General features: G+C 44.5%; 2 protein-coding genes across 2 annotated transcripts; both read right to left on the reverse strand.

Annotated features, from left to right (window-relative positions):
- Positions 1-180: 180 nt before the first annotated feature.
- ADHFE1 (alcohol dehydrogenase iron containing 1) lies at positions 181-20,644 on the reverse strand. Its single transcript, XM_074817978.1, has 14 exons — positions 20,506-20,644; positions 20,197-20,234; positions 17,806-17,849; positions 17,575-17,628; positions 16,195-16,349; positions 15,832-16,028; positions 15,348-15,425; positions 14,088-14,193; positions 9,819-9,971; positions 8,574-8,672; positions 7,553-7,631; positions 7,326-7,422; positions 4,190-4,347; positions 181-440 (listed from the first exon to the last, which is right to left on the reverse strand). Exons 1-14 carry the CDS (start codon positions 20,559-20,561, stop codon positions 357-359), a joined length of 1,398 nt encoding a protein of 465 aa, XP_074674079.1. The 5' UTR covers positions 20,562-20,644; the 3' UTR covers positions 181-356.
- A 1,772-nt stretch (positions 20,645-22,416) lies between these two features.
- RRS1 (ribosome biogenesis regulator 1 homolog) lies at positions 22,417-23,744 on the reverse strand. Its single transcript, XM_074817992.1, has one exon. The coding sequence runs from the start codon at positions 23,635-23,637 to the stop codon at positions 22,552-22,554; it is 1,086 nt and encodes a 361-aa protein (XP_074674093.1). The 5' UTR covers positions 23,638-23,744; the 3' UTR covers positions 22,417-22,551.
- Positions 23,745-24,420: the final 676 nt, after the last annotated feature.

The following is a 24,420-nucleotide window of genomic DNA, read 5'->3' on the forward strand; positions in this document are numbered from 1 at the left end:
GGACAATTTAAATAAAAAACATAATTTCCAAAATGGTTTAGAATATCCTTTAAAACATTTTTCCACCTTTGACCACCTCTAAAGCACAAGAAAGCCTTCAGTAAAGTGAGCAATTTGCTCCAACTTTTATGCAAGTTAATACTACTGACTACTGAGCACGAAATAAATGACAGACAAGCCTTCACTTCAAAGCACTATTTAGTTAAAGATGAATTACTTGGCCTTTTGGCAGTGTACAATGGAACAGAAGTCAAAGGTACCCAAGTTCTTCCATTCTCTAAACAAATTCAGCCCCATATCTATAAGAAATTACCTTTGTGTTAGAATACAGCACACTACAGAACAAAATGTTTAAGCTAATAAAGTTTCATGGAAGCCTCAAAGAGGGCAGATAAGTCTTCTTCTGTTTGGGGACGTGGTGATAGTTTAGTGACTCTCTCCTGCAAGAGTAAAGAAAAACTGGATTACAAAAGGTTGCCAATAAAATTAATCAAACAGTAGCTAAACTATGTGCCATTGTACTAACGTCCTTCACAGAGAACAAAAATGTTGTGCAAGTAAGTAATCAAGTAATTAAGGTTGAAGCATCATCAACTGTACAGTACTTTCAAGAATATATTAGTTAAAATTGCATATAATTACATACATAGAAGCAAGATTAGAATGCAGTTCAGTTGCAAAGTCAAGTACTTCAAATATGGGTCTTGTCAGTCACAGACATCGGTACACTGGAGGATATTACCCTGGGAATACAGTCCGTTTTAAAATTAATTTGACAGCATTGGAACTAGGAGTTCAATTTTGAGGGACCAAGGTTTTCAAAATACAACATCTCTCAAAGCCCAGGAACAGCTGTAGATGGGAAAAGTAAACGGTGCTTGCAACTCAGACTCCAAAAAAGATACACAGCAAGGGATGGTAGTGAAACTGCTTAATAAATAGCCTGACACCTTGGAGTCAGAAAACAAAATGGTTGTGGTTGGTCTTCATTTGGACGGTGATTCAACAGAATTTTCGGATGCTGAAGTCCCCCTGACTGAAATGAAACTCAGGTATATGCTTCACTGCTCTGCTTGACAAAATAACCACAACGGCAGGGATGGCAATTCAGAAAAGCCCCACGCTACTGAGGATGAGGAGCTGTATTAGTGTAGGTATTCAGTTACTGCAGAAACACTCAGCTGAAAGGGCTTAATGTTAATGATCTTGTGTCCTGGTTATGATTAACACTTTCATGCCTTCAACACTCAATGATTTTAACATTTATTGAAAGAGTGGGGAGAGTTACAAACATCTGCAAAGACAGAGGCCAGGCCTCCACTAGGAACGCATTATCTTTAGATGAATGTGGTGTATTCTGGCAAGGCGGAGTTTCTTCTGCTACAACCTGTTTCGACATCTCTCTCATGGAAGAGGCTGTCCCAGTAAAAGCTTTCGATATTTTCCCCCTTTTTTCACATGTGGAACAGTGGATGTCATTTGCTAGGGGCCCTGCCTCACACACTGGGTGGGGTGCTGGGGAAGGAGCTCCTCCAGCCCCCTGCCTGGTGGGGGGCTCAGCTCAGACACTCTACCGCGCGGAGCACAGCCCGCTGCCCAGCACAGTGCCGCAGTGCAATGCTGCAGCGCAGTGCTGCAGCCGCTCCACTTCCCTCTCAACCCGCAGGGCTGCGATTTGTGGACAGGCTGGATGTGGTTACACAGCAAGAGAGGCTACCACGCTGTGAACTTAACATGTGAAATATCGGTCTAGCATGGTGAGGAAGCTAGCTGTGCGATATTCACCGTTCATAATCACGATCAGCGCGGTTAGCATGGCTTGTGATGTGTCTGAGAAGTGCAGCTTTGTGTGCAGAACTTTACCTACACGAGAAGCCTTGCTGGCGCAGCAGTAGCAATCAAATGATACTTCTTTCCCATCCCTGACCAGCACTGCTATGCACGCAGATCCAGCCAAAGAAAAGGCTAAGATTCTTCTATGCCGTTTTGAAACCAAATGGAAAATTCAAACAGCACTAGGGCAAAAGTATGCTCTTTCTTTCAGACTTACAATATGCAAAATATAACAACTCAGTGCTCAAGTACTGAGTAAATTCATCAGGCTTATATGAGGACACTCGGGGCGAAATTACAGTTTTGCAGCCCTGTGCACCAAGATGGCCAGAGTTATCTGTAAAGTCACATGGGGTGACAGGAGACGATCACCCTGACAGACTGTAGCATTTCCCAGCTATATCGACAGAAGGCTGCAAACGGATGCTCCTCCTGTATGCCTCGACACAGAGGCACCAGCACTCCCTCTGCACAAGCCTGCTGATACTTGCTGGTGCCCAGACTGCGAGGCCCCGGCTCGCTCAGTCTGACTCAGTGCATTCTGGTCTAGTGCCAAAAATGTGCAGCTCCGGGCTCATTGGTGGTTCAGCCCCACTGCAGCTGCCTCCAGGATGTCTGCAGGGGGTGGGTGGGCTAGAGAACAGCCCTTCCCCCAGCTCTCATTTTCAGTCCTCCCCATCTCCTCTCAAACACTATCACAGGGCCAGCCACCTTAGACCTTCTTTGCTAGACTCACTGCTGTCTGTAAATAGGATCAGTTTCAATAGACTCATTTAGAAAGGAAAACAAAATTCTGTTTTAACTTCAAGCATAAATGTTTGTCCCAGCAGAGTTCCCACCCCAAATCCCAGCAGTTAGAGCAGAACAGTTTTGTTTTCCTGCAACCTGCACTCCACAGTGTGGAATACACTTCACACACTTACTAGTGCTACCACCACTGCACCACACTGCCTTGCCAATGTGAATGGGTCAGTGCTGTATTCCAAAGAAAACCTACTGCTAGATGAAAAGAAAAAATATACTAAAGGTTAAACTGTATGGACTACCTCTGTGGGTAATAATGGACTATTAAGGAATACTAATACAGTTTCATCATGTTAGATCTCATATACAAAAATAAGGTTTGAGAAACTATTAGGTCATCTCATTTTACACAGTACAATTAATCATCAATGCCGTGAGATGACAGTAAATGAATTAAAAGTCAATTTGAGCTAAGCTAACAAACAAAAAACCCCTTCAATATCTTTTGGTGAAGAACCTTCCCCCTTCCCCAGCTGTGGAAAACATGCCTTCAAGTGAGATGCTGTGCTTGTGATGACTCAAACTCAACTGTTTTAAAGGAATATATTTATCAGAACAAACCTTCAAAATGCCCCATAACAATTTACATGCATAACCTATTTGATGGGTGCTCAGAGACATTAGTTTTCTTCCTGGCTTTGCCACTGCTCTGTTGTGTGTGATCCTAAATAGTTGCACCTTTGTGTCATTTTCTCAGGTATAAAATAGGAATATTAATATTTACCCTCTGCTATAAGTTGTTCTGAGATTTATGAATGAGAAGAACTAGATGTGGTAAGAGGTACTGCTGTAAAAAGCAAATAACCTTTCAGCCTACAAAATTTTAATTTTCTTCGTAGTGTTTATTTCCCTTGCTACTTGGTGGAAATAAATCCTAAGTAGACAGAACAGTCCATAGCATATGAATCAAATGGTCTTTTTACAAGGAAGACACTGGATTTTGCTTTTGGAGTGGTGTGTTGCTTTTTGCAGTGTCTTTGTGAGCACTGAAACAATAAAGGGTATTACAAGTTTAATCTATATCATCCCAGGGGACCTTATTTCAAATTCTGATGGGGGTCAATGGAACAAAAAAGCCATCTGGGAAGAAAAGTGCAACTTCTCAATATGGAAAAGTTAATGCAAAGTGAGCTTGATCATTCTTAACAGATAGCACTTGGTATTAAGGCTTTATCTATGACCCATCCTGCATACATAATTAACAGAGACAGCTATGAAAAAGAAGTATCATCTACAAAGATCAAAGGTCTATGAAAAACATCCTCTTTTTTAAAAATGTGACATTTAAAAAAATCCCACAACCAAACACCTAGCCATTCTTTCTGAATCCATGCGAAGAACAGATTGCAGCACACGCTCCATCTCACTGAAAAGAAAAAAAGCTAAACCGTGCAGAGAAACAAAATACAGTTGACTATCCATAATTTTCTCCATTTCAATTGTTTTCATGTAGGACTAGAAATAACATTTGCTTGAAAAGAAACACTTCTGTTTTTTCGAAAATCTGTTCCATTTTATTTGACAAGAAAAACTGTTCTGCTTGCTGTCTTACCTGAGGCAGAGTGCCCTTGACTAATGCAGGGATGTCTGCTTTAGAATAACCAATTGCAGCTAAGCCATCATCAACATTCAGATCAAATAGGAATTTCCGGAGCGTGTCTGCCAAAATAAACCCCGCATCTTTGATTCTGGCAGTGCGGATGTCAGCTCCTAAAATAAGACATAATGCCTTGACTGTAGGGTGGAGAGCGCAGAGGAAGCCTGTTCTGGACTTAATTTAATCATAATATCAGTGGAATACATATCCATACATAACAGTCACTGCCCTAAAAGCAACATGAAGTAAAAAGAGGAATCAGTCTTCATTTTACAGTTGGAATAGTTTGGAAAAGGTGAAATAAAACAAGATCAGGAGAAGCAGGTAACTGCTGCCAGAAAGACTAACTGCCACATGAGGTTAACTTCCTTTCTCTCTGTGCTTACAGGGAGAAGCACTTTTTCAGTCTGACTAACTGTTGGGAGGAAAGAAGCTAACTCATGAACGTCAATGGTATTTATTTTTATGGACAGTGTGCCAAATGCTAACTTTATTTTAAGGCCTTGAGTTTGCTGACATCTAGAGGACACGGAAACCACTGACTATTCTGTTCAATTACATATTCAAAGAGAGGACTAGAGCGTGTAGGCTGAGAAAGACAGGAGATGGCAGGGCAGCGTTCAAGGGGTTAAGTGAATCCTAAACTTAATGCTATTTGAATATGTGATGACCTTCGTAGGATAATGCAGAACTGAAGAGGAAGAACTGGTGTCTTAAAACATCTACTGGACGGTAATGAAAGCATCAATATAAAATGAAAGACTACCAATATTTCTTACAAAATAGCTTGCTTCCCCTTCTTCAGTGAATGGTCAGGACTTACTTAAAAGTAAAAATAAAAACATGTCCAGACAGAAGACACAGGTTCCTCCATGATTTCTTTTCAAAGTAAGCTGAGCTAAATTTGTTCTCTGTGTAATCTCAATGATGTTACACCAGAACTATGTTAGCTCCAAGTGCCATACTGAGAGATGAGTAAGAGCACAGCATAGCCACAGGAAAAATATTTTCTGTGATCCTCATGCAGTTCAGTGTAACATTCAAAGGGTTAAGTGGACACGAGATCAACAAGCTCATTTGAGGAGGTCAGATATTTGGGTAATAAGACTGGCACTTATGTAGTAGATAATGTCTCGGAGAAATTGATACATAAGGTATGATGGAGTCTTGTACAAAGTCTTATGCTATTGGGATTATGCCATGCAGTCTGAGTTTATCCTGGGTTTTGCTGTAGAGGAGTAACTAGCACATAAATCCAGTACCATTAGACAGTAAAATAAAAGGGAAAGGGAGGAGGGAAAAAAAGGACAGTAAATGTGAAGGGTAGTTTTAAAACACTGCTATAGTTCTAGCACTTTCTTTTTGCTCAACCTAAAGGATACATCAGTCTTGATTGCACTTAGAAAATTTCTGGCCACACGCACACCTATTTCAACTGTTTAAGAATCCACCCAGGGAGGTATTAAGCTTTTTCTGGCTGTACCCAAATTCACAGCTGTACATACACACAACATAACTATTTAGTAATCTGCGTCATGTCATAAAATACCTTCTTAGTCACTGCATTTGGCAACATGACAGGTTTGAATCAGCTACTGTAGTCAGTTGGACTCTGGACTGGAATCAGAAGTAAACACCCCAGGTGGCAATTAACCAACTCAATTCCACATGACTTGTTTTCAGCTGAGTCCCTTTACAGCAAGGCAGACAATAACGTAGTTTAAATTTCTATTGAAACAATTAACAGCTTTTAGAGACAGAATTTATGGCAGCACTTCATACTGCAAAACCTGAAGGAACTGCTTTTCAACCACTTGTTTTAAAATCAAAGAGCCAGAGTTCAAATTCTCCGATATGCTGAGCTGGTCAGTTATCCAGAAACATTTTCTTAGTCTGCTTTGAGTTGTGTGTTATTGCTGTAGGAACACAGACATTTTGTAGCTTAATATATGACTCCAACTAGGTTTGTGTTCTGGTTTTGACGATAGGCAGGACTACATACTTCGGAGGAAGGCTGAACAACATCACAGCCAACATTTATAAATGGAATTTTTCCCCAATGTAGTTTTTCTGACCCTGTTGTTTTACATCCTCTTTAAAATACTATAATATTTTGTCTATATAAAAGTCCCACTCAAAGCTCTCAGATTACTTATAAAAGGAAGTCATTACATGCAACTGGATTGCTGTGACTTGCATACAGAAGGCTGACCATACAAGGGACTGAACATAAATTTTCCAAATACCAGGAGAGTTGCCCTAACCACTTTCTCTCTACTCTCAACACTGCTGCACATGTGACTGTGATTGCTCATTAGCGAGCATGGATATTAGCAGCAGTTTAGCTACAACACAGAGTCTAGGACACCTTCTGGTGAAGGGTTGTACAGATAACAAGCACTGCATGAAAAGGTAACCTTTAAATGAGCTGTCAGCTTGCAGCATTTACTTTTGCTCTGCAAAGAAGCAGAAAAAGCCACTTTGTTCATCACCCCACTTTTCAGCCATCACAGATGTGTCCACAGAATAGCTACTCCACGCTTTCCCTTGACATCAGCCACTGAGAAATTCCAACACCTACAAATAAGCTTAGGCCTATATTAGAAAGATCAAAACCCACAACTTGTATGCCACAGAAAGAGCAGGAGTGATTCAGAACATCACTCTGTCCTAATTCATTGCACAGCAGGGAATTTGTTAGGCAAAATGCTTCCTTTTAGCTAACAGATGCACCTGAGGACTTGTTTGTTTTATGGTATCTAAAGTAAATACTCTCCATAAAGCACCAAGAGAGATGCCAATCACAGCTACTCTCTTCTGATTCGTAACAGATCAGCTATCCAGTTTTCTAGCCAAGAAGATTTCTCCAGTTTGCTTCTCTAACTACATCATCTAGTATAAAAATTTTGCATTATTCTACCTAAGTTTGTATTATGTGTAACTCAGTCAGACTCCAGGATCTTGTTTTTTAAACTTAAAACCCCTGCAACAACCAATGACAATTGCTTGCACACATTTTTTTTCCTCCTGAAAAGACATTTTGGAAAGAATTCCGGTTGTATGAGTAAGTTGTATCCATAGAGATTCCTACCTAGTATCTCTGCAGCTTCCAAGTGCCGCTCAGGATGTATCTGTGCTGTGAAAGCAAACACTGCTGGGGATGTCAGCACCACAGAAAGGCCGTGTGGCTGGAAAAAAAAAAAAAATCACATCAACAGGACATGTATTTTCAACTTTGATGTGCTTTAATGCTCATTAATGTGAGATAACAGAGAACTGAAGTGTGTAATGTGAAAACAAAGATAAACCAAGTTTTACCACTAAAGAGTGATCCACATTATAATCCTTTGCTTTATAATTTTTCACCAAACCAGAAATAGGGTAAGACATTCCATGGCTGGAACAGAGAGTAGAGAGAAAGTGGTTAGGGCAGCTCTCCTGGTATTTGGAAAATTTGTGTTCAGTCCCTTGTGTGGTCATCTGTATGCAAGTCTCTTAGGTACAGATACTCAAAAGGTATTTAGGTACAGGTATGGTATGGATATTAGGTACAGACAACCCTCACCTCTCTGCACTTTAGGGACCTAGCTGTGAAAAACAGTACCTCCCTACTTTGCAAGTGTGAAGTTATACTACTCCACTGACGGGACTGAAAGATGCTCAGTTACTGAAGTAATACAGATATGCCAAAAATAGCATAACCTGCATCCCTACCTGATCACACTGCCTGAGAAAAATAAACATTAATTTTAAAGTACAATTAAAGAGTGGATTTGCTCAAACAAAAGGAATGAAAGGAAGGTCTCTGAAGAGAACGACTGCTAATAACTTCTCCACACATTTCAGGCTAAGGCTTTGCTTCTCTGAGATTTTCACCCATATGAAACTACATTGCCTTGCAATATTAATTACAGCTTATTTCAGCTTGCTGAATGCCTGCCCCACAGACAAACTTACAGACAATTGCAGCAGCTGAGGAATGGTACAAGACTACTTCATTGCTCTCTCACTTCAGAACAGCTGGCATGAAATCCAACATTTTAAATGCCATTGATTTTTTTTCTAACCATGGTTTTTACTATCAAGGAAGGTAAAGAAGGCCATATTTTGTAATTTTCACGTGATTGGATTTGAGTATCACAAGCCAGAATACACAATCCTCATACACATAAATGCCAAGAGCTCATCAATTTCTCACAACACACAGCTCCCCCTGCATCACAGGTCAGGCTACAACATCTTACTATATATTCACAAAGGCAGCAATGTCTTTGACAATCTGAAACAAACACTAGCTAGAAGCTGACCTCAGATGGGGTTAACATTTTTCTGTACTCACCAGAGATGAACACCAGCATTGCCAAAGCCAATACCAGCAAAAGCACTTGCTAGGTGCATGCTGGCTCTTGCTTCACGGTCTTCAGGGTTTCTGATGGCTCTGTGCACCACGGAGACAATGGTACCAGTGAATTCACAAATAGATTGGTAATTCAGGATGAAGAAGAGAGAGAGGGTTTCTTTACAGACAGATATACAAAAACCTCTAAGATAAGCTGAGATAAAAATGTTGGAAATAGGATCAAGTCACATGTCAGTCAGAGAACAATCCTGCTCCTGGATCAGTAAGTAGATCACACCGGTTCAGTGAAGGGCAAGTTTCCTTTCACTTCTCCAAAAACTGAGTAAACAGAGTGAATTTAGCCATATTCACCTCAGTGGTGGTTTAAACAATTCTACTCGGGAGCTTTGGCAATCCTATGTACAGCTCCAAGATCACTCCAGCTTTCTCACCATCTCATTAGGTGGAGGTCTGGACCCCACCACCTGTGCAGGAAGAGGACAGGGTTCTTGCCTTCCTACACATCAGACTGCTTGTGTAGTTTGACAGCATGGAGAAAAAGTCTCATGAATAGATTCCAAAGGAACAATAAACAACCACTTTGACTAGCTAGGTACTGCAAAAAGTCTTTTACAAAAAACCCCATATTGATCTTCAATAGAAGGGCACACAGTACACAAAAGCTATATACAGGCTAAAACGTTATTGCTAGGGATCAAAATGAACTCACAGTTAAGTCAAAACTTAATCTAAAGTGAAAGTCTTCTAAGTATGAACTAGTTTTCAGTAAATGCATAATTTTGCACATTCATAAGTGCATGTGGTTACCTTCTTGATGGGATGTATAAGTATCTTAATTTACACTGAAGGTCACAGAAATTACACCAGCAGTATTTGTTCAGTTTGTTACATACTGTCACAGTAAGAGGATTCTTGAAAAAATATGTGACTGCTACTCCCACATTAACTGAGCAGTTTGAAATACCTTTAACTGAGGACTTCTAAAATAGATACACAGAGGCATTAGAAAGCTATCTCCTCAAGACAACCTAGTAACCCTAAATTTACTTTCAATTTTATTTGAAAAACTTTTTACTTTATTTAAGAGAAATCCAGAGTAGAAAATGAAGGGTTAATGTAGTAGTTTGCCTTACGTTACACTAAAATTCAAGTTCGTCTAAGTATCCCTTTTTGGACACTGAAGGCTGAACATACTGCAAGGGACACGGCTGGTAAACATATTACCTTTTCAAATATTTAGCCACAATGCGCAGCGCATGAAGAGCCCAGACATCACTGATGGGGTTGCTGCCCTGGTAAGCTGGTCGATTGATTGGATTTGAAGGGCAGGGACTGCGCATGTTGTAAGGAAGAGCGGTGTATGATTCTAGAGCATGGCTAAAAGAAAGATTAAAACCAAATTATTTAAGTGGGAGAGCTCTATTTTACTGCCCTGCTGTCCTTTGAACGCAGGTTCTTCTTATTTACTTCTGGTGTTTAGCAGTTGCCAAAAATAGAGATGCAATCTCCAGACAACTAGGAGAATGCTGGGCAGGCACCTCCAGAGTGCTTCACTCTCCAACAAACACACAGAAGGCAATCCAGGCACAGTCACAATCTATCAGCTCACACCATGCTTAAAGTTAGGGTGGATGAACTTGCATCTTGGTGTGTAACGCTCTTCACTGAAGAGCACTGCACATCTGCAGTGAGTGCATTTCCTTTCTGTAGGACAGGAATCATAAGAGGCTTTAGCACTGGAAGGATTGTAAGCTACCTTTCTTTTAGAAGTATTGACCTTTAAAAAATTAAGAAGATGTTATTTATTATAGAATCATAGAATGCTTTGGGTTGGAAGGGACCTTAAAGATCATTTAGTTCCAATCCCACTGCCATGGAGAGGGACACCTTCTGCTAGATCAGGTTGCTCAAAGCCCCATCCAGCCCGGTCTTCCAACACTTCTAGGGAGGGGGCAGTCACAACCTCTCTGGGCAACTTGTTCCAGTGTCTCACCACCCTCCCAGTAAAGAATTTGCTCCTTATATCTAATCTAAATCTATCCTCTTCCAGTTTAAAGCCATTACCCCTCATCCTATCACTACACTCCCCGATAAAGAGTCCCTCCCCACCTTTCCTGTAGGCCCCCTTTAAGTACTGGAAGGCTGCTATAAGGTCTCCCTGAAGTCTTCTCTTCTCTAGGCTGAAGAACCCCAATTCTCTCAGCCTGTCCTCATATGGAAGATGCTCCAATCCCACAATCATCTTTGTGGCCTCCTCTGGACCTGCCTGAGCAAGTCTATGTCCTTCTATGTGGGAGGGCCCAGAGCTGAACACAGCAGTCCAGGTGGGGTCTCATGAGAGTGGAGTAGAGGGGGAGAATCACCTCCTTTGACCTGCTGGCCATGCTGCTTTTGATGCAGCCCAGGATATGGCTGGCCTTCTGGGCTGTGAGCACACATGGCTGGCTCAGAGTCAGTCTTCCATCCATTAATAATCCCAAGTCCTTCTCCTCAGGGCTGCTCTCAATCCACTCATCACCCAGCCTGTATTTGTGCTTGAGATTGCCTCAACCCATGTGCAGGACCTTGCACTTGGCCTTGTTGAACTTCATGAGTTTCACACAGGCCCACCTCTCAAGCCTGTCAAGGTCCCTCTGATGGCATCCCTTCCCTCCAGCGTGTCAAACTCACCACACAGCTTGGTGTCATCGGCAAACTTGCTGAGGGTGCACTCAATCCCACTCTCCATGTTGCCAACAAAGATATTAAACAGCACTGGTCCCAACACTGATCCCTGAGGAACGCCACCCATCACTGCTCTACACTTGGACATCGAGCCATTGACCGTAACAATTTGAGAGTGACCATCCAGTCAATTCCTTATCACCCAAGTGGTCCATCTGTCAAATCCATGTCTCTCCAATTTGGACACAAGGATGTCATATGGGACAGTGTCAAAAGCTTTGCACAAGTCCAGGTAGATGGCGTCAGTTGCTCTTCCCTTATCCACTCACGCTGTAACCCTGTTGTAGAAGGCCACCAAATTTGTCAGGCACGATTTGCCCTTAGTGAAGCCATGTTGGCTGTCACCAGTCACCTCCTTATTTTCCGTGTGCTCTAGCATAGTTTCCAGGAGGATCTGCTCCATGATCTTGCTGGGCACAGAGGTGAGACTGACTGGCCTGTAGTTCCCTGGGTCTTCTTTATTTCCCTTTTAAAAATGGGGGTTATGTTTCCCCTTTTCCAGTCAGCGGGAATTCTACCGGACTGCCACGACTTCTCAAATATGATTAGTGGCTGAGCCACTTCATATGCCAATTCCCTCAGGACCCACGGATGCATCTCATCAGGTCAAATGGACTTGTGCACCTTCAGGTTCCTTAGATGGTCTCAAATTTGATCTTTTCCTACAGTGGGTGGTTCTTCATTCTCCCAGTCCCTGCCTTTCCCTTCTGTGTCTTGGGAGGTGTGGCTGGAGCACTTGCCAGTGAAGACTGAGGCAAAAAAGTTGTTGAGTATCTCAGCCTTCTCCATGTCCCACATAACCAGGTCTCCTGTTTCCAGGGCCCACATTTTCCTTTTATCACCAACATACCTACAGAAGCTTTTCCTGTTGTCCTTCACACCCCTGGCCAGATTTCATTCTATCAGGGCTCTGGCCTTCCTAACCTGATCCCTGGCTGCTCAGACAGTTTCTCTGTACTCCTTCCAGGCTACCTGTCCTTGCTTCCACCCTCTGTAGGCTTCCTTTTTGTGTTAGAGCTTGTCCAGAAGCTCCTTGTTCATCCATGCAGGCTTCCTGGCATTTCTGCCTGACTTCCTCTTTGTCAGGATGCATCACTCCTGAGCTTGGAAGAGGTGATCCTTGAATACTAACCAGCTTTCTTGGGCCCCTCTTCCCTCCAGGGCTTTATTCCAGGCTACTCTGCCAAGCAGATCCCTGAAGAGGCCAAAGTCTGCTCTCCTGAACTCCAGGGTAGTGAGCTTGCTGTGCACCCTCCTCACTGCCCTAAGGAACCTGAACTCCACCGTTTCATGGTCACTGCAGCCAAGGCTGCCCTTGAGCTTCATACTACTGACCAGCCCCTCCTTGTTGGTAAGAACAAGGTCCAGCATAAGCACCTCTCCTCATTGGCTCCTCTGTCACTTGGAGAAGGAAGTTATCATCAATGCATTCCAGGAACCTCCTGGATTGCTTGTACCCTGCTGTGTTGTCCCTCCAACAGATAATGGGGGTGGTTGAAGTCCCCCATGAGGATCAGGGCTTGTGAACGTGAGGCTGCTCCCATCTGTCTGTAGAGAGCCTCATCCGCTCGGTCTTCCTGGTCGGGTGGCCTGTAGCAGACCCCCACTATAATGTCTCCTGTCCCTGCCTTCCCTTTAATCCTGACCCATAAACCCTCTGTCAGCTCCTCATCCATCCCCAGGCAGAGCTCCATGCACTCCAGCTGGTCATTGACATAGAGGGTGACACCCCCTCCACATCTCCCCTGCCTGTCCTTCCTAAAGAGCCTGTATCCTTCCATTCCAACACTCCAACCACAGGAGCCATCCCATCACACCTCTGTGATGCCAATAAGATCATAGCCCTGCAGGCGTGAGCACATCTCTAGCTCCTCTTGTTTATTCCCCATGCTACGTGTGTTTGCATAGAGGCATTTAAGTTGGGCCCATCATGAAGATGACTTACTGGCTGGAATTCCTTAACCTAAGTGGAACTGCCAACAGTCTCATCTCCCAGATACTCATAAATCTGACCACATAAAGAAGGGGCACTGCCTACATTGCTACATTTAGATGTACAAAATTACAGACAAACCATTTTCATTTATGGACAAATGCCTCAATTCCATTACAGAAAGTGTAGTTCAGGATACTTCACCAAGCTTTCATTATACATCTATTACTTTAATATTCATAGCACCCAGAAGCTCTGGCCTTCCGAACAAAAGCTTCCATGCATTTTGTGCAATTAAAAGCTGTAGGTTTAAGATGAAGAAAATTTTGTGACAAGTGAAAAGCAAATTATGAGAGAGGTTCTGAAGATGGTCATAATTGGGCTAAGACCTGCCAGCATCCCACAAGCCTTCACAAATTTTTGTTGACACATCATGGCTTTTATTAGAAAACCCTCGTTCTCTATTCCCTGCCATGTCTGTGAGACATGAAAAATGCTGTTGCAATTGTGATTAATCATCTACATGATCTCTTAAAAAGGGAAACCTGGACTCTCTTCCCTGACAACAACCATCCTGGAAACTAACGGTTTCTCCAGTGCACTGCAAAAACATTAACATTTCTGCAAATGAGTGGTTTGTTTCCATACATTCTGAGGGAGGTAGTGAAATCAAGTAAGAGGAAAGTATAACAGAGACTACGTTAACAAGAACAGGAAAGGGAGAAAAAACAAAGATCATCCTTTTCTGCTCCTAAAATATATTTTTTCTACAACCATCATAGTAAAACCCACAAAATTGTAATAAATTCAAGTAGCAGCCTACACAGAAAACTCACCAAAGCACATCGAAGCCACTGTTGGCCACTATTCGTTCAGGCATAGACAGTGTGTGTAAAGGATCAATGATGCCTAATGTTGGCTTAATGGCTCTTGAAGCAATACCTGCAATACGTGAGGAAAATTAATTAAAGTTTTTTTGCAACAAAATAGGACAAGACAAGCTTAATGTTCAAAATGTAACAATAATGAGGGGAAATGATTTGAAACTATGAAGATAAAAGCAGAGAGAGAGAAGGGAGAGTAAGAAGTATCTATGAACCTAAGCCCTTCTGATGATGAATTCCCTGTAAGAGAGTTATATGATTTGACACTTTTGCATGAAATTAATTACATCAGACAATGTTCTCTCTCCATTTGTAACCCTCCCTGAGCGGCCTATACTTTCAAAATGTCTGTGCTGAGTGGCATCTGCAACAGTATTCTTAGATTTGTATCTTCCGTGAACAATGAGAGGGCAAGACTGGTTTGTGTCTACAATCAGTTGTGTTTGCTAATTGCTGTCTTGAGCGTCTGTAATAACCATGCCTTCATATTTTGGTTAAGGGGGCACAGATGTAGCTTTGAGAGAAAGAGACATACAGACAGACAGACAGACACAGACTGATTGACTACATATAGATTAGAAAACTCTGAGCTATGGTCAGAACCCCTCAGCACACCCATTTGGGTCCCAAGTACTGTAAACTGTGTGGCATATAAAACCCACATGTTTAGAAGTAAAACCTCAAAACAGCTATGAAGCTTAAGATGACATTTTAGCCTTAATCTTCATTTGCCAGGGATGAAAAGGCCAAAGGAAGACAGTGCCTCTCACTTGCATAGTATCTCAGGCCTGAGGTTTCAAAAGTCAGGAAAAAGAACATTTGGTTGCAATTACACAACAAAGAAACAGAAGTCTTAAAAGCAGAAAGAAATATACAGAGGAAATAAGGAACAGTTGGTTGACCCTGAATGTAAGTAGAAATTTCCTTTGCAATTAACATTTTCTGCTATTTAAGGACTTGAAAGATTTTAGTTTCCTGTTTTGCCTTCAAACTATAATCCACTGTATTACATAGGTATTTCATTATGTTAATATGCTATAAATTTAATTAAAGGAGGAAACTTTTAAGCTCTTCAAATTTGCCTGTGGCAGTTGAATCAAACAAAATGACACCTGAAATGACATGCAGTATCCCTTTCTTTCAAGGCAGGGAAATAATGAAGACATTGGAAAAGCAATTGTCTTGAATAGCAGACACAAAAAAACACCTCACCGGTTTTTACTTTTAGTTCTTTGAAGTCAAAAATGGCAACACCAGTGGTTTCACTTCCAGTTCCAGCTGTTGTAGGAACTTAAAAGGAAGAATGGAGATAACAACAAATAAGTAATACATAATACTGCAAAATAAATAAATAAAACCACAATAGTAATGCCACCAAAAATACAGGATCCAGGAAATCTCAGATGACTCCCTGATTGGAAGCCAACAGGTCAAAGAGAAACTGCCACTTTGATCTATTTTCTCAGTAAAAGGAGTCGAACTCAGCTAAACAAGACAAACTAATGACAAAACCTGTGATTTTTCTTCCACCGAAGTAAATAGCAAAATTGCCGCTGAATACAACTAGAGGAGAAGTAAGCCCAAAGGAAGGTAATCAGTCACGGTAAACTGATTTCAGTAGAAATATCATACAGAGTGTAGAATGACACCCCTTCTCCTAGCCCTCACTCTCCATTGCACCCTGCTCCTGATTTACCTGCAATAAGTGGCTTGAGGGGCACAGTGACAGGCTTCCCTTTCCCAATAGGAGCATTGACATAATCCAAGAAGTCTGATGTAGGGCTGGATGCATACAGATTGGCAGCTTTACAGGTGTCTATTACAGATCCACCTCCAACAGCAACATAGGCATCAAACTCTCCCTTTTTAGCAAATTTAATGGCATCCAGGAAACTTGGAAAACAAGAAAAGCTTTCCAATTAGCCAGGAGAAAAACAGCACACAGAGAAACTAACTATTAAGACCAGCATACAGGTCACAAGGATGTGTTTCAACAGTCGTATGGCATGCTGTAAAAGCCTAGGCACTACTTGGAGAAGTGCACTGTCAGAAGTAGTACCTGTGGTCTGTTGGCTCCACCCGGACATTATCATACATCTGAAAGTTTATACCATATTTTGCCAAGGAATTCAATACTGCATTTACAGGAGGGAGTTGGGAGAGGTTTTTATCTGTCATCAAACAAACTCTTCTAGCACCAAGATTCTGCAGGTCCTACAATAACAATGAAATTAAAAAACCAAACAACTGGTATAAAATCATACACATTTGAATATTAATCCAAATCAACCGAACCATTTAATAACAGTAAAAAACCCAACCTAAAAATGGTTATTGTCAAATTTTTGAAACAGTATCAGCTAAAGAAAAAGAGATTAACCACATACACACAGGATGCAGAAAACGGCATGAAGTATAAAGCTGCCAAACTTACATAGTTGAAGTCTTATGATAGAAAAAAACTAATGATAAAGATGCTGAGCAAGTGAAAACCACGTGGAACTCCTTAAGACTACAGTAAAATGTGAAGTATTTTTCTGAAATGTTTTTTTCCTACACAATTTCTGTGACATAAAAAGGCTTTTCCACAGGTTAAGTCTTCCCTAACTCCCTATCAAAGCATGGCATTAAAATCTTGAAAATCTATTACTGAATATTAATCTGTTGATGAAAAATCTAAATAAGGTGGCAAAAAGAAGATAATACTACATCCCAATCTTTGCTAAATTACTTGTCACAATAGCTATACAAAACATGCAAATCTAAATAATCCTAATGCTGTTTAAAGACAGAAGTTCTGTCTAACTTAATTTGCTATCTGACTGTTAATTTACTTTACAAATTTGCAAATTAAAAAGAAAACTGTTAATGCTATAAATGCCAAGAAGAGAGTAAAAAATGATAAATGAAAAATCCCAATGATAAAGGCAAACTGGAACAATGTACTCAGGTGAATCATCTCACACTGTCGAAACAAAAGTTCTACACTTTCACAGGGCAAACTTGGAGCTGAACGAATATCCACCTAATTTAATGGAAAGTCTCTGATTCGTTTTAATGAGCACTGGAAGAGGTGAAAGTGATCCTAAGAAAATCCTGGTGAGTCACCAGGATTCAGAACTTTTTGAATTAAATTCCCCATCAGAGAAAAATATTGTTGCATAATCCTGTCAAATCATCAGTGATCTCATTATCCACTAGGCTGCATTTCATGTACTCACTTATGCCACAGCAACACTGATGTAGCATGCTTCTCTTCTTTACCCAAGAGTATTTTCCGACCTTTCTACAGTGGTATGTATGACTACACATACTGCAAAGCAGCAGAGATTCAGACACACCATACATAAGCTTTCCCTTACAAAATGGATTGATAGCACCAGCAGTCCTTTAGAAAATAACTGTTCACCAGTGATGGACTGCCACTACGGAAGCTTACCATGCCAATCTCTTTAGTAACTCCTTCTCCGTATCGGATGTTCGAAATGGCCATCTACCAAAAAAAAAAAGAACATATTTTTTCTGGAAAACTGGAGAAATGGCATCTACTCCCAACCAAAGTGAAATATAAATATTTACTAATGTAAATATTTGTTAAATGCCATATTTGAAAGTATACAAAATACTACTTTTAAATCAAATATATTTTATTATTCTACGTTTAATCTACCTCAAACGCATAGTCTGTATTTCCCAGGGTAGGCTGTTCAGGAACTGGAATAGAAATGAAACAGTAGAATTAGGGAACAAAAAGTGACTTCAATCTGTATCTCAGTACTAAAGTTGACAGATTCCTTTGCTTTTAAAATCACTAATACATTTGCCCAGGTCATCTTGGCTTGTCTGCATAACAGTTACCTATTTCATCCCTTGTTGCTTGAGATATTAAACAATCCAATTACTTAATTTGATTCATACAATTCAGCAATGCAAGGGTGGTCTTCCTCCCTTCGAGAATTAATTATTTCCTATAAAAACTGAGTAACTTAGCCAGAAGTCTGCATGAGAATTTGTTGGCAGTATGCAAAGACCAGAACAGTACATATAACTATGCAAAACCCAGTATCTGCAGAGCATACAGGCTGCTACATACAGGTTGAGAGGTGTTAGGAACCTGTAGGGGCTACAAGATAACCTTCAGAACAACTTTTAAAACAAATCCATGAGACATCCTCCATATGCACCCAGAGAACATCTTTTGCACGTGTGAGAGTAATACTGATAGGCGTTTATGCTCCTTTTTACTTCTGCCTAGTCCTGAACTTGCTGGTGAAACTGAATTGCTTGCTTGAAAATTAAGAAACTGCATGCACTGATAATAATAAACAGAGTTTTAATAAGAATTGGCATGTCACTATCAACTTTTATCTAGTAGAAGAAAAAAGAAATTTATAAGGCTAGTACTTCAGTCACATCCTCTCTGCCACATCACTCTTGCATGAATTTCTACAAAACCCTCCATTTCTTGCGTATCCTGATTTTTCCACAAAGTGAAACAAACTGCAACAACTGAAACAGCCCATTCTTCTCCAAGAAAAGATCAGATGAGGCATTCTGCTCTTCCTGCTGAAGTCATGCCTTCTGTCTGCTATATTAATTGAAAATATGCAGTTTGGATTCAGATCCAATGAGTGAAGCCATGATAATGAGTCTTACAGACACTCTAGGGTGCACTGAAGCACTGACCCACAACAGTAACAGATAGATGTATTAAAACCCTTTATGCACTTTCTATTCAAGTCCAGGCCAGCTGCTATCAGCTCTTTCATTGCCATCTCTTGCCAGGCTGTACATGTTTGACCTCTCCTGGAGTTTGTCTGCTGTACTCTCAGTCATTAATTTGACAGGCTAAGAACATGTCCAAGCCATTTACTCTCTTGCTTTCTGATAGTATAATAGGTGTCCTGCTGTTATATTCTTGAGCCAAACTTAACTTGCAGGAAGAATTTTACTGAGTTCAAAAATTGCACTATTTCCTTGAACAATGTCAAGAAACACAATGAACAATTTTTTTCTGCTACAGTCAGTTAAATCAATTCCCACTATTTAAAGGCTTACTGAACTGATACCATCTCACTACATTATAGACTCAATTGCTGACTAAAATCTATAGAGAGGGTTCTTAACTAAGACTTCTATTTAACAAGGGCTTAGTTTGAATTGACTAAGTCATCAAGCAGACAAGCAGAAGAATGAGATTCTATTTCTCAGCTGCTCTCTTGTCTTGCTGTACGATGGTCTTGGGCAAAACAAATATCAGAACATATATTAGCTTTTCCATACGTGAAACTGTAATGGTAATCCTTTAAAAAGTATCTTAAGTAAAGCATGTGAAACCAAGCCACTCAGAACGACACATTGCTGAAATTATGGCCAAAAATACTGATTTTTATAGAAAATATATCTATTGTATCTTCTAGGTACCTTTAGAGTATTAAACATGGAACACATGAGATGCATTAAAAGATTAAGAACATCTGGAGACTGACCAGCACACAGTTAGCTGTTCGTATAGACTCCCTACAGTTACTGCAAACAGAAATTCCTCCCAGGGTGACTCGGTCACTCAGTGCAGCTCACCTGCTCTTACCCCACAACCCTGGCCCAAGTGAGCTGCAGTGTCAGGACTGACTGTGGAGATTACATTCCCCAAGCCAAAACAGATGTTTGTGAATAGCTCATTTTTTATTCATATTGCTTCCTGTTTCTTTTCTAATGTAATCAATGCATGTTTTTCCCCTCAAAACTTTAGCTGAGATGGCTCAGGTGGTGACAGCAGTAGTAGCAGCCACCACAAATTTCTGCTCAACTTGCCACACGGTTAGGGGAGAGGGGGAGGGACAGGATGTATTAGTTGTGGCTTACGTGGAAACAGTGAATCTCTCCAACAATAACCACTGTCATTGTATGGCTGCAAAATAACAGACCGCTTACCTCATCCTTGAAACTGTTCTTTCCTACCTGTTACCTGCACCCTCTGCCCAGGTTACATCAATACGTACAGCTCTACAGGGCCATAGTCTCCTACAGAGTTATTTTGGAGACACAAATTAAGTCTTACCTTGGGAATAAGTGTGGCAGTGGCTCGGGCACCGACATCTAGTTAAAGGTTAAAAAAAAAAAACAAACAGAAAAAAGCATGGTTAAAAGGAAAAACTAAAGCCGAAAACCAAATCTGCCCTTGCCTACGAGAGTCCTGTATGTACCCGCGTCCCGCGCCCTCCCGCGGAGAGGCCTGCCAGCGGAGCCGGCCTGGCCGGCAGCGGGGGTCCCACCCACGGAGGGACACGCCTGGGCCCCGGCAGCCGGCCCGTGGGGTGCCCGGGTGAGGCGGCGGCTCCCTCAGCCGCCCCGGCCCGCCCGCACTCACGCGGCCCGCTGCAGCTGCCGCAGGAGGCGGGCGGCCCGCTCCCGCCCGGCCGCCATCGCCGCGGCTCCGGGGTCCGACGGCCGAGCCAGCGGCAGCGCCTCCTCCCGGGGCCGGCGCCCGCGTAGCGCCGGCTCCCACCCGCGCCCCGGTTTCAGTCACGTAGTTGACCAAACGCCAGGACTTCGCAGGGTGGAAGAGCTGCGCTCGCTCTGCTCCCTCCAGCAACACTCCTACGGTCAGTGGGTGGTACCTGGCTGCAAATCAACCCATACCTGTTTTAAGGAAAGCAACAACACATCTGACAAGCTTCAAAATGACATTTTGCAAGGTGCTGAGCCACTAAAAGCAGGTTAATGGCCTGCCAGGGCCCCTGCCCGAAGCCGTAAAACCTTTATCCGCTTGGGAGACCCAAAAAGCGGCAGCACCCCCGGCGTGCCCACACCCCAGCCTGCGTTCCTCATTGCTGCTGGAAATGCACAAACTGCCCAGCATTTCAGTGCAGAAAGTTCTCCAATGTCATCATCAGCATAAAATACTTATCGTGGGTGTGTGCGCATGTGGAAAAAAAGCCACACTCTCTGGTTGAGCAGCTACAAGACATGCCCTGCAGAAAAGCCAGGAAGATCAGAGGCCTGGAATGTATCGCAAAGCAACTTTTTCCACTTGTCCAAGTGCTTTTTGCCCCTACTTTGCCAAGCCACTTACTCGAAGGCTTAGTATCAGTGGGTTGTGCCCACAAGACCATTCCTGCCACTGCAAGTTCAAAGCAGCTCGCGGTGGTGCAGACTGCTGAGCACAGTGGCAAGAAACAAATTTTAAGAGGCAAAGAGCACATCCTCTGCAAAGCCCATCGGATGAGAACTATAGCCAGCCCGTCAATGCTACCCAAATCCCCTCCACTCCAAGGCGCATGTATCCCTTCTGACCTCAGCAGCTGCCTTACAGAGGTTTTGCTTTTTGATTGTGCTCAAGCTGCCATTCTACTGAATAGCCACAGAACTGCTATAGTCACCTAGCTTTTTCAAAAACTCATTTGCAGCTAAATACTATGTTATCATTAACCACTCACAAGTTTACCAAGTGAAAGCTGGAGAACTTTATTTACTTGAGATTGCTGGAACTTGTTTTATTACCCCTCTTACCAGGAACGGCCCCAGCAAACCGCATCCTTCCTGTAGCTAAGCCACACATTGGGGCAGCAAATAGTATATTTTATTTCATGTGTACAGGAGGCACTACAGTTCAAAAGAGTAAAAAGCAGAAGTCTGAGATAATTGCCAATATCTGCTCTTAAACTGCTTGGTAATGAAAAACACTGTGAAACTATTTCTATGACATGACAGATTACTGTTAATACAGGGAAAAATTTAGGTTTTAACCTGCTGTTCAATACAAACATTGTTCTGTTGAATTCAATGGCTGGTCACCAGTTCTGACTTTCTTTTAAATCAACAGAACTCTCTAGGAAATCTGTACAATTTCTTAGGCCCTGCAATAAATCTTACAGTAAGTTTTCATGTTCTTTTTGTAACTGAACCCGAATACCATAGAGCTGAGCAGCAGCAGTTGACTTACAGAGCAAGAGCTCCACCGTCAGGCCACCTGCCCAGAGCACAGAGCAGCAGACATGTCCTGTCCTTTTGACTGTTTCATGTCTGAGCAGGCTGTTACTCGATCAAAACACAGGTCACAGCTGCGGTCCACCGCCAGTCCCAGCTACCTGAGCAAGAGACAGCTTTGCTCAGCTTCAGTCCTGCCTGGAAGTGCTGCAGCCACGAAGCCATGTTACCTGTCTGTCCCTGCAAAACTTGGGGGAACTGGGGCTCCCAACCCCCCTGACACACCACCAGCTCCCCTTGGACAGAGAACACAGCCCTCCTTGACTGCCAGCTAAGAGCCAAACGCAGGACATTTTAGAAAGGCTGAAGCGTATTTATTGACAAATAAGTGTGGGAATAGAGCACTGGGCGGGAGGCTGGCACTGACAGTCCCTTCCCGCACCTCGGCAGGCATCCCCGGGCCCGTGCCGCACACAGTCCCTGTCCCTCATGCCTTCTTTCTCCTGGCACTGCCAGCGCTGCTGCTCACAGGCCGCTGCTGCTGCTGTTGCCGCTGGGCTCCGCTCTTCTTGCCGCTGCGGCCAACCCGCTGCTGCCGGCGGCCACGCTTCCCCCGCTGCGACTGCTTCTTGCCCTTGGCGGCGGCCGCCTCGGCCTCCTCCTGGCGCAGCTGCTTGTTGACAGCGCGGGTGATGTCGAGGACCGGCTTCTTGCTGCTCATGTCCCGCAGCAGCTCCAGCTGCCGGCTGCGCTCGGCCGCCAGGTTGCCCAGCAGCGGCTCGAAGCGGCGCTTCCTGCCGCCGCTGCGGGACGGCGGCTCCGCCGGCTCCTTGGGCAGCCGGGGCTGGAAGCGGCCGAGTGAGGCGGTGGAGACGCGGGCAACGCGGGCGACGTGGCCCAGCTCCTCCCGGCTCTGGTGGCCGGTGGGGTGGAGGGGCGCGGCGGGGACGGCGGTCCCGGCCCGGTGGGCGCGGGCCAGGTTGCGCAAGCGGTTGAGCTCGTTGCGCGCCACCCGCTCCCGCTTCTCCCGCCGCAGCCTGGCGAACTGGTCCTCCTCCGGGTCGGCGCCCTCCGGCACCTCCGCCAGCCAGGCGCGGGCCGGGTCGCCGCCCGCCCGCCGGTAGCCCCAGCGCCGCCGCCACTCCTTGGCCTGCTCGTCCCACACCAGCGAGGTCCGCTTGCGCCGGCGGATGCCCTTCAGCCGCGCGAACTGCTCCCAGCGCGTCGGCGGCCGCGGTCGCGGCGGCGGCTTCTCCCGCGGCAGGCGGAAGGCCGGCTCGGGCAGCCGCGCCACCAGCGGCCCCCCCGCCCCGCCGGCGCGCTCGGCCGGCAGCTCCCACAGCCGGGCCACCAGCAGCTGCGTGTTGTCGCGGGCCAGCGCCCGCAGCAGCGCCTCCCGCCGCGGCCCGGCCCCGCGCAGCTCCACCGCCGCCGGCGGGTTGCGGTCCAGCGCCAGCAGGTTGCCCAGGTCGAACTCCAGTTCCAGCTCCTTCTCCACCGTGACGCTCCGCCGCTTCTCCGCCTCCTGCTCCTCGGCGGCCGCCAGCACCTCCTCCACCCGCACGGCCGCCATGGCGGCGGGGCGCACCGGGCGGCGCCGCTCTCACACGTGCGAGCAGCGGCCGCCGGCCGACCCCAGAAGTGCAGCAAAGCCCTTCCGGGTCAGCGGGCCGGAAGCGCGCCTCCGCGCCCGGAACTGCAGTGCCCGGGAGGCTCCGCCCCGCGGGTGCGGGCTCGGCGCGCTGCCTGTCGGGAGCTGTAGTCCCATCCGCGCCGGCCCGGGCGGGGGGCGACGGAGGAGGTGGGGGGCCACGGGCCCTCCCTGGGCCTTCTCCCGGCTGTTGGAGCCTCAGCGCGCCTTAATTCCTCTCGGTCCCTGTCAGGGGACGCCAGCGGCCGTGACTTATGGGCAAGCGCTTCCAGTGATGCCGGTGAAATCCCCAGCGACCCCCCGGCTGGGGCTGCGTGGGAGCCGAGGCGGCCCCAAACCCATCTCCCACTGCCAGCACGAGCGGTGCTGAGGCGGAAAATGTGCGGCGTGAGGGGAGGCGGGCGCCGAAAGCACACTCCAGCTCTGTGGTGCAGGGAGACGTGGCTACCGCGGAGCGGAGGGGGCCGCGCAGCCTCCCCTACTGCTGCCCGCCTTGGGGGCGTTCAAACACTGGGCACGTCGGAGGCTGAGGAACAGGAAAATACTTTTTCCATGGGCTTTGGGGTTGTTTTTTGGTAGCATATCATTATGTCTGATAGTTATTGCTGTAGAGCAATGCCTCTAAGTGCTCGTCGCAAGAACGACATTCAAGTACTGTGTTGCAGCTCCACTGAGACCGACAGAGGTCTTGTGGGCAAGTCTCCC

Source organism: Strix aluco, chromosome 1, assembly GCF_031877795.1.
Source record: "Strix aluco isolate bStrAlu1 chromosome 1, bStrAlu1.hap1, whole genome shotgun sequence".
Taxonomy (NCBI): Eukaryota; Metazoa; Chordata; class Aves; order Strigiformes; family Strigidae; genus Strix; species Strix aluco.